This window comes from Halichoeres trimaculatus, unplaced genomic scaffold (assembly GCF_033239565.1).
Source record: "Halichoeres trimaculatus isolate MK-OKI-2021-1 unplaced genomic scaffold, fHalTri1.1 fHalTri1_scaffold_20, whole genome shotgun sequence".
Taxonomy (NCBI): domain Eukaryota; kingdom Metazoa; phylum Chordata; class Actinopteri; order Labriformes; family Labridae; genus Halichoeres; species Halichoeres trimaculatus.
This window is the reverse complement of record NW_027437198.1, coordinates 25,530,856-25,547,018: the sequence shown is the minus strand read 5'-3', so window position 1 is coordinate 25,547,018 and position 16,163 is coordinate 25,530,856. Positions and strand designations below refer to the sequence as shown.

The window sequence follows — 16,163 nt, the reverse complement described above, 5'->3', positions numbered from 1 at the left end:
AATAATTTGAGGATCTGTTTTCATCATTTCAGTGGGAAATCAGATGAACAGAGTGAAACAGGAAACTCTGGAAAATATCAGAATATTTTGCAAGAAACTAAAATATTGCAACGTCATTTTCCCCCAGTATCGTGCAGCCGTAATAACCTTGTAATGTTGCGTTCATGTCCAGTATGGAAAATCAACTTTTCTTCCACTGCCTCAGTCACAAGGATGTGTTCAGGTACCTAAACATGGTACCGTTTGGTGTCACGTGAATTAGTACTCAGTACCACAGACAGAATTAAGTTGGTACCCATAAAGCTGCGTTCCCCTAAGCAGACCGGTTCACTTCGTCTCGGTACAGCGCACATTTTGTGGTGTTTCCACTGACTTATCCCGGGACAGATCCCCAAATAAGCAGGACAAGCCGTCCCACTTTTTGGGACCCTTTCGTATGGGTGCCAGACTGAACCGATCCACTCTCAAAAGGTGGAGCTACAACACTGCGGACCGTTGATTGGTCGAAAGAATCGTCACTTACCCCGACAGCGGCTGTATTTCTCCTGGTGGCTCACAGACTTCTCTGAAACGAAGCTTGATTTCACTTAGCCAATCACAGAGAGGACGAAATGCTGCATGTCTTCCATCGTTGCTCTTTGTTTACTGTGTCGCGTTTTTCTTCTTCGTTGGATTTATTAGCGGGGTAAACTGTGTCGAGCTGCTACGGCGTCACACTACTATTTAACAGCTGCAGCTTTCGGCATCCGGCTTACACGCCACCTACCACAAGAGGGCACAGTTTGCTGTGGAAACACAAACAGGATCAGGCTTAACTGAACCAAACTGTACAAAACCATACTGAACCGAACCGGACTGCTTGGTGAAAACGCAGCTTAAATGAACCTAATCCAGTACCCATCCCTAGCAGCGGTATAAGGAGATATATGAAGTCTACATGATCTGAGGTGTAGGCAGGGGAAGGTGGTGGGAGAAGGTTTGCGTTACTGGGTGTGGTGGGTGTTTTTTGTTTGTTTTATGTTGTTGTTGTTGTTGTTGTTGTTGCCTTCACTTTTAATCTCAAAGGATGAAATAAATAACGGTTATTTGTCTGGAACAGGGGTCTGCAACCTTTACTTTCAAAGGAGCCATTTTTCCTCAGCTCACCTGGATAAAAGACATTCAGGAGCCACAAAATCTACTTTATCTTCACAATAAAGACAAGAAAGTAAATACAACTCTATTCCTAGTTAAAATCTAGTGAATAACTATCTAAACAAGAAGTTTTGTTGAATGTATGGAACGTATATGTGATGTCTTCGGGGTTTTTTTCACATGTAAAAAATTGGCAAAAACTTGAGATTTTTTTTTTTTTTTTTTTAAAAAAAGCAGCAAAAATTTTAAAAAATTGAATTTTCAAAAAAATTTTTTTTTTGAATTTTTCTTTATTTTTTTCTTTTTTTTTTTTGTTTAAATCAGTTTAAAGAGAAATATTATTAAATTTTGTCACTTTACGCTCGGTTTGTTATTGTTAGATGCCCTGTCTTTATAAAATGAGCCTAATTTGGCAATCCTTAGCCTGTTGGTGAAAAAGTTGTGACTCAGCCTCATGTTTTACCAGTTAGACTAGAGAATGATTTTTGGTAAAGTCTGTAGATTTTTGTCTTTTATTTAACCGTGGTTAATGTTGCTGCTCTTACAGCTTCATGGGAAGTTGAGGCGGCACAGCCCATTGGTGCATTACAGCGCCACTCTTTGGTCGATGCCATTGGGAGCCATTGCAATCTGATGCACTAAAGTTTTATCAACTATTAAAGGATCAGAAAACCTAAATCTGCTTTAAAACAAACACAGTAACAGTTTGGTTTAGTTAGAAGCTGAGCAGTGACATTCTGAACAAGATGGAGCCGATCAACAGAGGTTTACTGAGACGCAGAAAAAGAGAGTCACAATAATCCAGGCATGAATAATCATTTCTTACTCTGAATGAGATACAACAGAGCTCAGTGTTGAGATGTTCCTTGGATGGGAAAAGCAAGAACGAGTCAAGGTTTTATCTTTGTGTGTGTGTTTATCCAAGTGCACGGCCTGGTCAACGATAACTCTATGATTTCTCTACAACCACAGCTCCTGCAGCTTCCTTAGCTCCCAGGACTTCCTGCATACTAAATGTAAAAAAACACACATGAATCTGCATGCTTCTCGTTTTTCAGCCAGAAAATGTGATGCATATTTTCATTTTTTAGCATCCTGCTCGTCTCATCTCAGCTCATCCTGAGGTCTGGATGTTAAATGAAAAGCGATGTCAGTGTCGGTGATAGGGTGTGGGAGCTGTTGGCTAATATATTCTGCTCTGTGAGAACAGGGCGGCCCTGATGATTACTTTCACCCTGCAGCGCATTAAGAGCGAATGTGGTGTACATCTTAATTATAATCTTAAAAACAGTGACCAGTCACGTAGAGCGAAAAATGAATCCTCACCAGCAGAGCTCTCGTGTCTGTACTGTGTAGAAAGAAAGCGAAACTTCACTGAGCTACGTTTAAAACACTCGGGTTTGCATTAAAACAAAATGTTCGAAATCTCTGAGACTTTCTCTGAGAGCCAGCAGAGCCGAGCTTTCAGGTCACTTCAGGAAAGCAGACGCAGGTGCGTTCAGTGAACCGTCAGTTCAGTTTAACTTTACTGAGTCATGGCTGCAGCAGCACGAGATAATGAAGAGAGTGGAACAAGTGCTGCCTCGTAACGCTTCATCATCTCAGAAATACTGAGTAAAAGAAGCAGGAAGGACGTTTATAATCACAGTTTACTCAGATGATGAGCTGGAAATCCTGGTGCTAACCGTGCTGTAACATGCTCCTATGATCTGTCCCTGAAAGTATTTATAATTTAACACACTCAATTTATTTTTCAACTAAATTTGTACAAATTTTCTCCACAATACAAATGTTAAAGAACATGACAGTGTGCAGAGCTAGCCTCAGCCTCCAGGGGGCCCCAAAAGAAATTTGATTTGGCTATTTTTATTCACAGTATTACACAAATACAAACATGTTAGCATGATTATTAAGCTCTATAACCAGCTATTTAAAGACAACTTTCTTTCATTTTTAGCCAGCTAGCTAATATGCTATTAATGGCTACACGAAGTAGCAGTGAGGAGAGAGATCTGTGTTTTTCTTTGCTGAAATCGATTTCTGTGATTGATTTTGTAGTGATGGTGGACACTGGAGCCTAACTGTCAGACAGAAAAAGGACAGAAGAGCAGAAGAAAGCTAAACAGGAGAGAGATAGAGCATGAGCTAAAGGCTAAAAGTGCTAATTTGTTTGTGCTAATGTTGACTCCAACCCACAGTCAGCAGTTATTCTGCAGTGGTCTGTTCAAACTTGAGAGTCTATCAATAAAATGAAGAGTGAGGTTACGTTAGCTCTGATTGGTAGATGAGCTAAATATAGACAGCTACTAAACTACATACAAACTGACAGTGTTAGCTTGTTGTCACGTTAGCCTACAGCACCAGACAGCCGATAGCACTACATACAGTCAGCTACTACAACGTTTGCTTGATGACACATTTCAAACTATTGCGCTACATAACTGTACAGATAAATACCTCACCTAAAGTCATTTATGACATGGGTCAGAAGGTGGCGAGCCAGCCCAGCTAAAACAGATCCTCCTCATAGCGTCTTTGACCAAGACATGCAAACATTTGTTTATTTTGGGTTTTCCTCTTTCTGTTCTCTGCCCCTGAAGGATAAGTAATTTTTTTGCGACATTGTTTTGCTTTTACTTCCTGCACTTTGGATGCACAGTGTGCATTGCACAGCAGGATGTGCAGGTTGCAGTGGAGTTCTGACATTTCAGAGACAGTACGAATCCCTCTGCCTACTTTGGCAGCACCCCGTTGACATGAAATTATGTTTTCATACAATAATTTATCATTGATTGTGTAGAAATCATCACTCATTCATGCAAAAATAAATAATAAAAATGAATTAATATTTTTAATTGCCCTTAGTCTGCGTATACCTTGGGCCTGCTCTGACACTGTGAGTTTAAACAAACAGCCCCTGCAGAATTCATATTTAAAATACTTTATAAATCCCTAAAGGGGCAATTAAAGACACAGAGAGCAGCCAGTAAACAACGTAAACAACTTAAGACAAGATGAGATAAATGATCCGCACAGAGTGGGGAAAACAGAAAATATGAATTGCTGTAATACTAAAATATGTGTTGGTTTGACAGTTGGTTTATTTCTATTGTGATTGTCTCTTTTTTATTGTATTTTTTTAAGCTGGAAAGTTACCTTAAGTGTCCAAAAAGGTGCTTTTAAATAAAATGCTAATAATAATAATAGAAATAACAATGATGATAATAATAATAATAATAATAATAATAATAATAATAATAATAATAATAATAATAATAATAATAATAATAATTATTATTATTATTATTATTATTATTATTATTATTTTTATTAATAATAATAATAATTTTATTTTTATTGTTATTATTATTATTATTATTATTATTATTATTATTATTATTAAGATAGCAAGAGGTAAAGTGCAGTGAGTAGTAAATGCAGAAAGCCAGAGGTCAATATATATCAGGTGCACGTGGCGTTGAGTCGTGTGTAAAGGGGTGATGAGGAGAAGCTTTGTGCTCAAAGGTGGCAGAAGATAATAAAAACTTCAGTTGCTCAGAATTTAATGTAAAAAAATAAAAAGTAGATGATGTGACTTTCCAGGATTTCAGACAGGACTGAGTCTGGTTTTTGTGTCTCTGAATTAAAAGAACAGAAGTGAGTCGCACAGAGCTGCAGGCAGCTGAATCTGCTCTGATATAATTCAGAAATTTGATGAAAAGTCTGTCGAGACTCTCAACGAGTTCTTCATTTTCTCCAGATTCAGGAAGGAGAGCTCTTCCTGTATCCACCATGTAAACCTCAAACACCACTCTCATAAACGTCTGACTCTGCTGGGGTGTTGCCTCCAAAACTGTTTCATACATGAAATCAGAAATATTTTTGGATTAAAAACTCACATCTCTGTCAGGTTGTGTTGTTGTGTTCTGTTTCGTGCCACAAAGAAATCGTGTGTTTCCAACAAGGTCATCTCTTTGTACAAACTCTGGATCTCACACGAAACGCAGAGATCTCAGAGAACGACCTTGGATCATCACCAGTCAGGACGTGAAGCACCATTTCTTTCTCTTTCTATTTAGAGCAGCTTTTATTTCTTCAAGGATGTGTCTCTGTGTCTTTATTGTACTTCACCTGATATAGATTTCAGTTTAACAATAAAGACTGACGATAGCTGAAGTGGTTCATCCTCCTTAACATTCTTTAATCTCGCTGCGTGGTCCAATTTAAGCCCTCTGAAGTTTTTTATGCTTCCTGCACTTGACCTTGAGAGATTTACAGTGAGGAAAATAAGAATTAAACTCAACATTTTTTCTCATCACATTTATTTCCAAAGCTGCAATTGAAACAAAATTTCTACCAGACATTGGTATTAACTCAAATAATCTACACATGAAAAGAAATCACAACTTTCAGGTCCATAAATAATGATTATGGTGAATTAAGTACGATAACACAGGAAAAAAGTATTGAACACGCTAACTGAGACTCATCTAATACTTAGTGGAGAAGCCTTTGTTTGCAATGACAGCTTCCAGAAGCTTCTTGTATGTTTGAACTAATGGCCCACACTGCTCAGGTGTGATTTTGGCCCATTCCTCTGCACAGATTGTCTTTAAATCTGGAATATTCTTTGGTGCCCTCTGGTGAACCCTTTTCTTTACTTCTTTCCACAAATGTTCAGTTGGATTGAAGTCAGGTGATTGACTAGGCCGTTCTAACAGATTGATTTTCTTTTTTTGAAACCATTTGAGAGTCAACTTTGCCGTGTGCTTTGGATGGTTGTCCTGCTGGAAGGTCCAGCCACGTCTCATCTTCATCATCCTGGTGGATGGCAGCAGATTCAGATCAAGAATTTCCCCATACATGGCTCCATTCATTGCTCCGTCAGTTATATGAAGTTTGCCAACACCATGAGATGAGAAACAACCCCATGCCATGATGCTTCACCTCCAAACTTCACTGTTGGTGTAGTGTTTTTAGCTGATGTGCAGAGCCATTTCTCCTCCAAACATGGTCTGTAGTATGACAGCCCAAAAGTTCAGTTTTGGTCTCATCTGACCAGACAACATTCTCCCAGTATTCTACAGGCTTGTCAAGATGCTGTTTAGCAAGCTTTAAACCAGCTTCAACATGCCTTTTCTTGAGGAATGGAGTCTCGCGGGCTGAGCGTCCATAGAGGCCATGGCAGTGGAGTGCATTGCCTATTGTTTTCTCTGTAACAATCGTACCTGCTGCCTCCAAGTCTTTCTGGAGCACTTTCAGGGTGGTCCTTGGCTGGTTGAGTCCTCTTCTGACTATCTTTCTGACTCCCTGGTCAGAAATCTTCAAGGAGCTCCTGTGCGTGGCCTGTTGATGGTAAGGTGGTGCTTCTTCCACTTGTGAATAATGGCCCCAACGGTGCTGACTGGAATATTCAGGTGCTTTGATATAAGTCTGTAACCAGTTCCATTCTGATGCTGAGCAACAATCAGGTTGTGAATGTCTTCAGAGAGCTCTTTGCCTTTACCCATCATGAGGTGTGTGCTATTTAACTGCTTGGTGAAAAAACACCTTTTTTATAGGACCATCAATTTGCTCTAGCCCAGCTGATGTTGGTTTGCACTAATTGGAAGTTCAAGTAATAATTACTGACAGATTTCAGGTGGTATGGTGCATTTCCTTGCCAAAGTATACAGCGTTTCCATGGTGTGTTCAATACTTTTTTCCTGTGTTGTCGTACTTAATTCACCATAATCATTATTTATGGACCTGAACGTTGTGATGTCTTTCCATGTGTGGATTATTTGAGTTAATACCAATGTCTGGGAGAAATTTTCTTTGAATTGCAGCTTTGGAAAAAAGTTGACGTGTTCAATACTTATTTTTCCTACTGTATGTTTTGTTGTGACTTAGTTTGAAAGCAGACAGTTTTGGAAAAGCACGTTGAATCTCACATCATCGAGACAACTTTCATCTTTTATACACAATCCTTTCACCTTCTCTTTTCTCAGGGGACGGCGACTGAAAGCAGCTTTCATGGTTGATAAATGCGCAGAGATTGTGATTAAATGAACGTACGGCTGCACAGAATCGTCTCCTGAGCTGCTGTTTGTGTTTGCTTTCCCTCAGATGGACCCTGTCCAGAAGGCGGTGATCAACCACACGTTCGGCGTCCCTCAGCCCCTGAAGAAGAAACAGATCATCTCGTGCAACATTTGCCATCTGCGCTTTAACTCAACGGTGAGACGTGTTGTTGTGGTTTTTTTTGTCGGGCGATAAAAGACGTCGCGGCAGCCTGTTGTTATTTACAGCCATCCATGCTTCAAAGCAACATCTCCCTGCGCCGTTATGTTTCTTTCTTTGAAAAAGTGATTGTTCCTAAATTACCTCCACTCTTATCATCCCTGCTGACTCATTGTGCTTGTGTGTACAGCGTGTGTGTGTGTGTGTGTTACGCTGACATAAAGTCTTTGTGTGCCTGGACAAAAAACGAAGAGCACTGAGTGGATTCTTCTTAGAAACGTATGCACCTTGAAAGAAAAGTTTCTCTCTTTTTGATCGCTCCAGGAAAGTTTTTTCTGTTTCCCTCTGTGAGATCTGTAAATGTGTGTGTGTGAGTGTGTGTGTGTGTGTGTGTGTGTGTGTGTGTGTTGTTGTGGTGGAGGGATTAGACAGCAGGGAGAGCTGCCGTTTATCAGCAAAGAGCAGAAACAATCAGCAGCCGCAGCAGGAAGCAGCAGTCTCAGCTCCTTGTTCCATTTCTCCCACCCTGCCACACACTCACACACACACACTCAAACACACACACGCTAGTCGTACTGGAACACTCACACACATTTCCAGTCATACTTACACACACAAACACACAAGAACATATCCTGTGACATTTCATGCATATTCACATAAACAAACAGTCCAGAAAGCTTGAAGACGTCTCTTGTCAAGGCGTTGTTGAATACACACACACACACACACTCACACACACTTTTTTGGACTCCATCTTCAAAGCCCGGCTGAGGCACAGGAGACGAGGAGCCGAGGGGGGAGAGGAGGCTCAGACGTGCTCTTCACACACTAGAGCAAATCCCATTCCCTGCCTGCGCAGCGACTTAAAGAGGAGTGTCAGGTCTGCGCGTAGTGTTATCGGTCTCTGGGAGAGCATGAATACTTCCTAACACTCCCGTGCACCCTCCTCAGAGTTTGCTCAGATATTAAACCCAGTTATCCTTTTACATAACGCTCAAAGGGGAAATATGCCAGCTTCATCTGCTGCTCACTTTAGCACAAATTTACCTTTGAGCCAAAGCGAAGCTCGACACAGGCCGACAGTCCCGTGTCAGCTGACCTGCGACGATTTATCTCTTTACCTTCCAGCAGCCCTGAAACAGAGACTCATGTGCTTCTGTGACATCAGGTTAGGGGTTCAAATGAGCAGTTTTCACCACGTTTGATTTGATCAATTCTTGTCAACAGTTACGTTTTGTTTGCCTAAAGGATGAAAAATGTCCTGAAATGAAGACGTCAGAATATTTTAGAAGTGTGTCGCTGAAAAGGTCAGATTCATTCTGTGTTATGATCAAAAAGCTAATGTTGTTATGTGATGAAATGTTGGTATTTCAGTCATCATAAAATTAGATTAAAGCAGGGGTCTGCCTTTACTTTCATAGGAGCCATTTTTCCTCAGCTCACCTGGATTAAAGTCATTCAGGAGCCACAAAATCTACTTTATCTTCACAATAAAGACAAAAAGTGTATAAATTTGAAACATATTAAAAATCTAGTGAAGAATTAGCTGAACGAAAAGATTTCGTGTAAAATAAATTCAATAAATTTGCAAATATTAAAAATTTAGAAAATTATGTAATATCATAAAGTTCATAAATAGATAATAAGATATCTCAGTAAGAATGTGATTTAAAAAAATAAATAAATAAATACAAAAAAATGGCTGAAAATGCAAAATATTTTCAATTTTAAAACTGTTTTAAAATTCCATAAATTTGCAAAGAAATTATACAAAACTGTATTTTCACAAACTTGCTCCATTTTAAATGATTTAAAAAATTTGGGGAAAAATGCAGAGATTTAAAAAAAAATAAATAAAAAAATTTGCAAAAAAAAAAAAAATAGGATTTTTATTCCTAAAATTGCAAAAAGTTTACACAAAAATAATTTTAAAAAAAAATTGCAAAAAGTTTAAAAAATAAATAAATAAAGAGAAAATTAGTTTTTTAAATATAAAATTATAAATAAAAAGTCTTTTTTTTTTTTTCTTTCAAATCTACAGAGAGCCACAGCAAAGGTGTCAGAGAGCCGCATGAGGCTCCAGAGCCGCAGGTAGCAGACCCCTGAATTAAAGATTAGAGTCTTTTAGTCATTGAACAGTGATACAGAGTAGGTAGACACAGCTCTCCTCTTTGAACATAGAGATCAGATAGATAACTGATAAAATAGAAATATAAAAGTATAAATAACCAAACAGCACTGTATGTAGCACCACTATATGTAAATTAAATGACTGTAAACAGACACTTTGTGAAGGACAGATTAATTAAATTGAAGCGCTGTGTATTACGCAGAGATAATTGAACTTATGTTTACAGTAACCGAGAAAAGAAGAAAGAAAAACTTATTGAACTCAGTCATTTTACACAATTATTGCTCATGTTTCTTGTTTGCTGCTTATTTCAGGACTGAAACATCAGACACATTAAGCAGCCTGTTTGACAAGTCTCTTTACATTTAAAAAAATGTTTTACATAAGCAAATGAACACACACATATGTGGAAATTGTTACAAAATGAGGAGTAGGTATCAAAGTTTTTTGTTTTTGAAATGATTTGTAGGAGAGCACTCAGATGTTCCTGCCTCCTCCCTTTATCCAGCTCTGTCCCTGTTTCCTTAAGTTTCTTGTGCCGTTCATGATTTGACAGACGTGACCGTGGATCTCTTCCATACTTCGCTCTGTAATTTTGCTGAGTCTCTGTATCTGGTTTTGTTTCAGTAAACCGTGACACACATTGCACCTTTTCTTGAGGATCAGCCATTTTTTTAAAGCTTCACTTAACAGTTCCTCTTTGATCATCAGGAAACCTGAGATACACAAAAGCAATGTGATTAAAAACTTTGATAACGACTGAGTACAGAGAACAAATCTGATCCAGATATCTCATCAATTCTCTCTGTAATAACTTTTCTAAATTGTAAAAAGACTTTATGTACGGCTGAATATGCACTGATACCACGAGTAGCTACTTTTGATTAGGGATGGGTACCAAATTAGGTGTTTTTATAGGTACTGACTTTTTTTATAAAGGTATCTAAATGCATCCTTGTGACTGTGACTGTGAGGGAGTGGACGAGGCAATTTTCCATGTTGGACATGAACACAGTATTATATGGTTATATATTGAAAAATAAATATGTTAAATAAAAAAAATAGGTTTTATTATTAAACAAATTAATTTTTTTACCACAAAAACAGAAAAAAGTGCCTATAATTGTTACCAATGGATACTGATACCGTCGCCAGGTACTAGGCATCAGTACTGTGCTGTTTTAAATATGATACATTAAGTTTATTTTGAATGAAGACGGCACAGTCACTCTGCTGTTAAGTCCAAAATAAAATACAAAAAACTTTCTGAGTTTATGATTTGTTTTCGACATATTAACTAAAGTGCAAAATAAAACAGAAAACTATCAGAGTTTTAGTAATTTTTAAAATAACCTGAATTGCCAAATAAAACAGATTAACTGTTAACTCTCCCTGGTTCATTCTTGTTGTCTGAACAAGACCTGAAGCACATTTGCCGTGGTTTCAAACTGCAGCACTGTAGCGCCAACTACTGGCGAGGAGGACTGACTCAACATCAGATATTTTTGCCTTGAGTATCGGCAGTATTCACTGGTACCGTTATCTAGAATTGAGGCTGGTATCAGCCTGATACCGATACCAGTTCGCCCAACACTACCCAGAACCTTAGACTTTATGGTAAATGGACGTAGTCCCCATGATGTCACCCGTCTGTTCCTGATGCAGAGTCATGAAGCCGATCATCAGACAGAGCCATACTGGATATGTCGCAGGCTTTGAGCTTCCTTTCTGCCAGCTATTAGTCATGTGAGCTGGGCTGTCTGATTGGACAAACTTGTGATCCTTGTATCCTCTAAATCACCAAGTTGGGAATATGAGCAGTCGAGAAAATGAGCATTTAAGACCGAAGCTGTAAATATGTTTTTGATGCTGTTAAAGTCTTTTTTTTTTAGCTCAGTGTGTACATGGTTTCTGGTCTTTCAGCAGCCAGCACTTCCTCATTGGCTTCATTTCCCTAAACCAGATGTTGTCCCTTGGTTTGTCCACTCAATTCAAAGGTTTCTAGATGGATCACATCCAGGCACACACACACACACGCTGTGTGTTTGTCTATAAGAGGGTAAAGGATGTGCTCATTGGTTGCATTACCTGATCTGAGAGTCGTTGTAAAGTCATATTTCGGTTAACATACGAGCTTATTTCAGAGCATAAGGAGAAGAATTGTTTTTTTGGTTTGGTCGGCCCACTGTTTATCTTTTCACTTCCTAAAGTACACTTCAAAATATTCTCTGAGTAAAGAAAACGCTGTTATGTTTTTACACAGTTTTCTCACTGGACACAAATCGGAGGAAAGAAAAACACTTTTTATTCAACATTGTGGATTTTCCTCTTCTTCTCAAGTGCTCTTTAATTTACCGTAACTCCTCAAGCGTTTGTGCCAAGGAGGAAATAAAAACTGCTCCTTAAAAAGGAAAAAATATCAGTAGTTTTACGATAGTGTGTAGGAATCCACTTGCAATGATGTGTCAATCACAGGGAATGATTGATTCTAGCTCTTCTCGTTACCGTAACTCTTCAACTATTGGAGCAAGAGAAAAACTCCAAATTGTGACTCCCAGCTTCTTCTGCTGTGACATAAAGAGTCTTCTGTTTTTTATTTTTCCATCCAAAAAAAGGAAACATCCTGATTAAAATCTGCGTCACGTTGGCTTCATTGTGCATGGATCTGTGACATTTATGTTTTATTTCTTTCTCTAATTACCTGCAGGGGACGTCTTTAGAGGAGCTGAGGCTGTTTGAAAGTCATCTTTGAAGTTAATGGAGCTCATTTTTATTCATATTGTTTTTAATAATTAGGAAGTTTGACAGGAAATGATAAATACACCGTTTTTAATCCTCGTCCTGCTTCATCCTCTTTCAGATTTAACATCCTCACAGCAGAGATACACCACAGAAAGCAACAGCTTGACAAATTTAGTAAGAGTAATATTTTTCTTCCATCATCCCACATTTTTAGTGACTTGAGGGGAAATTGTTCGTGCAACCCTGAATTTCCAAACCACGGCTCAGCAAATGTTAAATTAAGCAAACCAAGCGGCAGACCTACTTTATTCTGATGCCTCTGTTATTTTTGGAAACCAGAAAGTTATTATACGTGGAGAGTATTCTGGGAGCCGCTCCACACCCACTTCACATATGTCCACCATCCAGATCTAGTCCAGTGTTTTCTTTTGGCGGTAGCTTTGCGTAATCGCCGGGCAGCCGACGCACCTTTTAGGAAGTGTGTTACATCCTGTTGGCTGCGCTGCTGATGTGAAAACTAAAGCTCATTTCACACCTTGTTCCTCGGCCTCCTCTGGGACTCAGCTGGACGGACGGACGAGTGGCGGGGAAGGCGCTGGCTGGATTTGTCACATCGTGCTAATCTCTGAAGCCTCTCACAGCAGATCAGTCACACGATGCGCTGAAGTATTGGAGTTGTTTTAGCAGGTGCTCTGACAGACGTGTTATTTATAGGCCGCTCTACATCACACCATTAGGCGGGCTAATGTGAAGCGTGCATGTTTAGCTTCATCCCCAGAGTGCTGGTGTTTACACACAGCTAACACATGAGACTGGTGGTGTGTGTGTGACTGTGTGTGTGTGTGTGTGTGTGTGTGTGTGTGTGTGTGCTGGGACTTAATTTACTGCAGATTCTAAGTTAATCACAACTCTCCGTGTTTTTCTGGTGATTTGCATTTGGTGTTTGCAAGTCGCTGCGTTTATTCATAATCAGTCCTCTCACACACGTCTCCAGTCAGTGCATCGCAAAAAACTGAAATCTTATCAAGTGTTTTTGTCTTATTTTCAGTAAAAATTGTCTCATTATACTTAATATGAGCCAGCTTCATCTGATTAGTCCAGAAAAATGTCTTATTTTAAGTTATTTAAAGACAAAAATGAGGTCTGAATTGCTGTAACAAGTACATGCTTGATATTTTTTTACCTGTTTCAAGCAATTCAGACCTCATTTTTGTCTTTAAATAACTTGAAATGACATTTTTCTGGGCAGGTCAGGTGAATGTGGCTCATATCAAGAATAAAAAGACATTTCTTTAAACAAAAATAAGACAAAAACACTTGAAAAGAAAACTGAAATCTGAAATTTTAACGTGTTTTTGTCTTATTTTTGGTGAAATATTGTCGTATTATACTTAACATGAGCCACATTCGCCTGACCAGTCCAGAAAAATCTCTTATTTCAAGTTATTTAAAGACAAAATGAGGTCTGAATTGCTCTAACAAGAAAAAAAAATCTGCCAATGGAACAAGAAAAAGTTTTTTGTATTAAGACTAAACTTATGATCAAACTTTTCTTGTTCCAATGGCAGATTTATTTTTACCTGTTACAGCCATTCAGACCTCATTTTTGTCTCTAAATAACTTGAAATAAAACATTTTTCTGGACTAACCAGTTGACTGTGGCTCAAATCAAGAAGAAAAAGACAGTTTTTCCCAAGAATAAGACAAAAACACTTGATAAGGTGTCCTTTTTTTGCCTGACCTCCCTCCACTGGCTGCCTGTGCATTAAGACCATGTCCACATCATGTAGCCCTATATCTGGGAAATCACATATACTTTTATACACTTACACCTGTCGCCCACATGAAACCACAGCTTTACGTTACAAAAAACGATGTTTTCTGAAAACTACTGCCTAAGTGAAGATTATGGAAAACTCTGGTTTCATGGTTTCATGTAGACGCTGGGAAACAGAGTTTTTGGTTCTCAAACGTCACAGCTGAATGACGGGGGCTCATTCTGATTGGCTGGCACGGGCTTTCTTCTGGAAAACACTGACAAGTTTGAGTTTGGCAAGCTTCAAGCTGCACTTATCAGCAGATTTGCCCGCTAAAAACAAACGAGGGGGATATTTGTTTTTTGAAAATCCTCGGCTATGTGTGGACATGGCCTTTGAGTACTTTTTAAGGTTCTTTAATTTGTTTTTTAACCTTTGCTGGCAGCTCCTAGCTTCTTCCCATTTCTGTTTTTCCCCATGTCTCTGTTTGTTTTCTTAAATGTCTTGGAAGAGATGTAACTGAAATGAAATTTCCCCTTGAGGATCAATAAAGTGTTCTGGTTCTGATTCTGATTCTGATTCTGAAATGGTCTGGTCCCATTGTACCTCTCTAAACTCCTACGACCCCCATGATCCCAAGGTACGGAGATCAGAACATAGACTGTATATAGAGTGGACAGCGTGGCTTTGTCATTTACCATTGTACGGTTTTGAAGCCAAAATATACCGTCACAGGCGCAGCCATTGGCAGCCAGAATCTGCACAGCCTAAGTACTAATAATTGTTAGTTTTTTTTCTTTCAAGAGTCTAATCACTTCTTGACTCTACCTCCTGACATATTTTGCAATCCCCCAAAAAATACATAAGAATGTCAGCTGTCAATCATCCTTAAAGGTGACGTAAAGTCTCGTTTTTAACCTCTAATAACTGATGAAAACGAAACTTTTCAGAAAAAAAGAGGACTTGAAAACAAAGCAACCAAATGATATCTTCAAATCACCAAAACAATTGGACATTAGAAACATTTCTATAAGGTGTATACATTTTTTAAATTTTGACCACAGCCCATCTGGAATGACTGGGGAGATGGATTTTTTTGACCAAGCAAGATGACGTCCATTTGTTTTTTACAGTTTATAGGGCAAAATGAAAGCTCAGAGGGGTTAGCCGCTCCGAACTGTGGAACAAGCGCCCCCTCAGTGTCCGTTCTTAGAAAAGTCTCAAAAGTCTTTTTTATTCTTTGGTTTTTCACCTTTAAGAACAATGAAGCAATTATTTCAGCTCCTGCACTGTTGTTTTATTGATTTACTTATTTATGCCTGCACCATCATTTATACACCAGACTTTGTTTCAGCTGTGCTTGTTTTTAAAGTGCTTTATAAATAAAGTTGAGTCGAACTGAGGATTCTTAAACTTCAGGACTTCAAAGCGGAGTCCGGCCTCTGTTTAACGTGTTTGGTGTCTGAGGATTTGCATCACTTACCTCCTGAGGAAGTGAAACCAGATGAGAGTCTTACTCGGCTCCCACATGTCAAAACACAGCCATCAGAAGGAGAAGGCTTCCTCTTCGTTAATCCCTTCATCCTTAATCGAGGGTATTTAAAGTCCACGTTAGCGAGTCTCTCTTTGGTTTCTGGTTTAGTTCAGCAGGTTGTTCCAGCGTTTACCGAGTGATCTCTGTATTGATTCGTCTGCTGTGTGTTCGTCTGCTCTGACAGCCCCAGCTTTGTCTCTGGTTGAACGAGGGCATGAGAATGAGAAGGTATGAGAGGAGTGTGACGGTAAATCATGATCTAAGAGAGGAATCAGTGTGAGTGTGTCTGTTAGGTTTGCTGACAGAGTGTGTTTTTGGTCTGGTTTGTGTCAGAGTGCTTGTGAGCGCCGTGCAGCATTAGTACGACTGTCACGAGTCCAGGACTTGCAGAGGCTGACTCTCAGCGTGCACGTTAATAGAGTAGTTGTGGAGATGGGATCCTCTCTCTTGTTGCATATAACACATGCAATTATACCTCTGGCCTCCCAACGTGCCATCGCCGTTATCAGGTGGAAACAGGCTCTCTGCCTGCGAGACGAATATTCAGGCATGAATTTTAACATTTAGAGTGCGTGGGCTCTGCAGCAGATAAAACATGAAATCCAAACACTCTGTCTGCTCATCCGACTCAAACCTGGTT

At 39.1% G+C, this 16,163-nt stretch overlaps 1 protein-coding gene across 3 annotated transcripts in view; it reads left to right on the top strand.

The window, feature by feature from the left end:
- Positions 1–16,163, top strand: part of znf385c (zinc finger protein 385C) — a 187,811-nt gene that overhangs the window by 150,209 nt on the left and 21,439 nt on the right. For all 3 annotated transcript variants that reach the window (XM_074696949.1, XM_074696948.1, XM_074696951.1), the window contains one exon: positions 7,243–7,353. In XM_074696949.1, the coding sequence (XP_074553050.1) occupies positions 7,243–7,353 (111 nt within the window). The remainder of the gene's footprint in view (positions 1–7,242; positions 7,354–16,163) is intronic.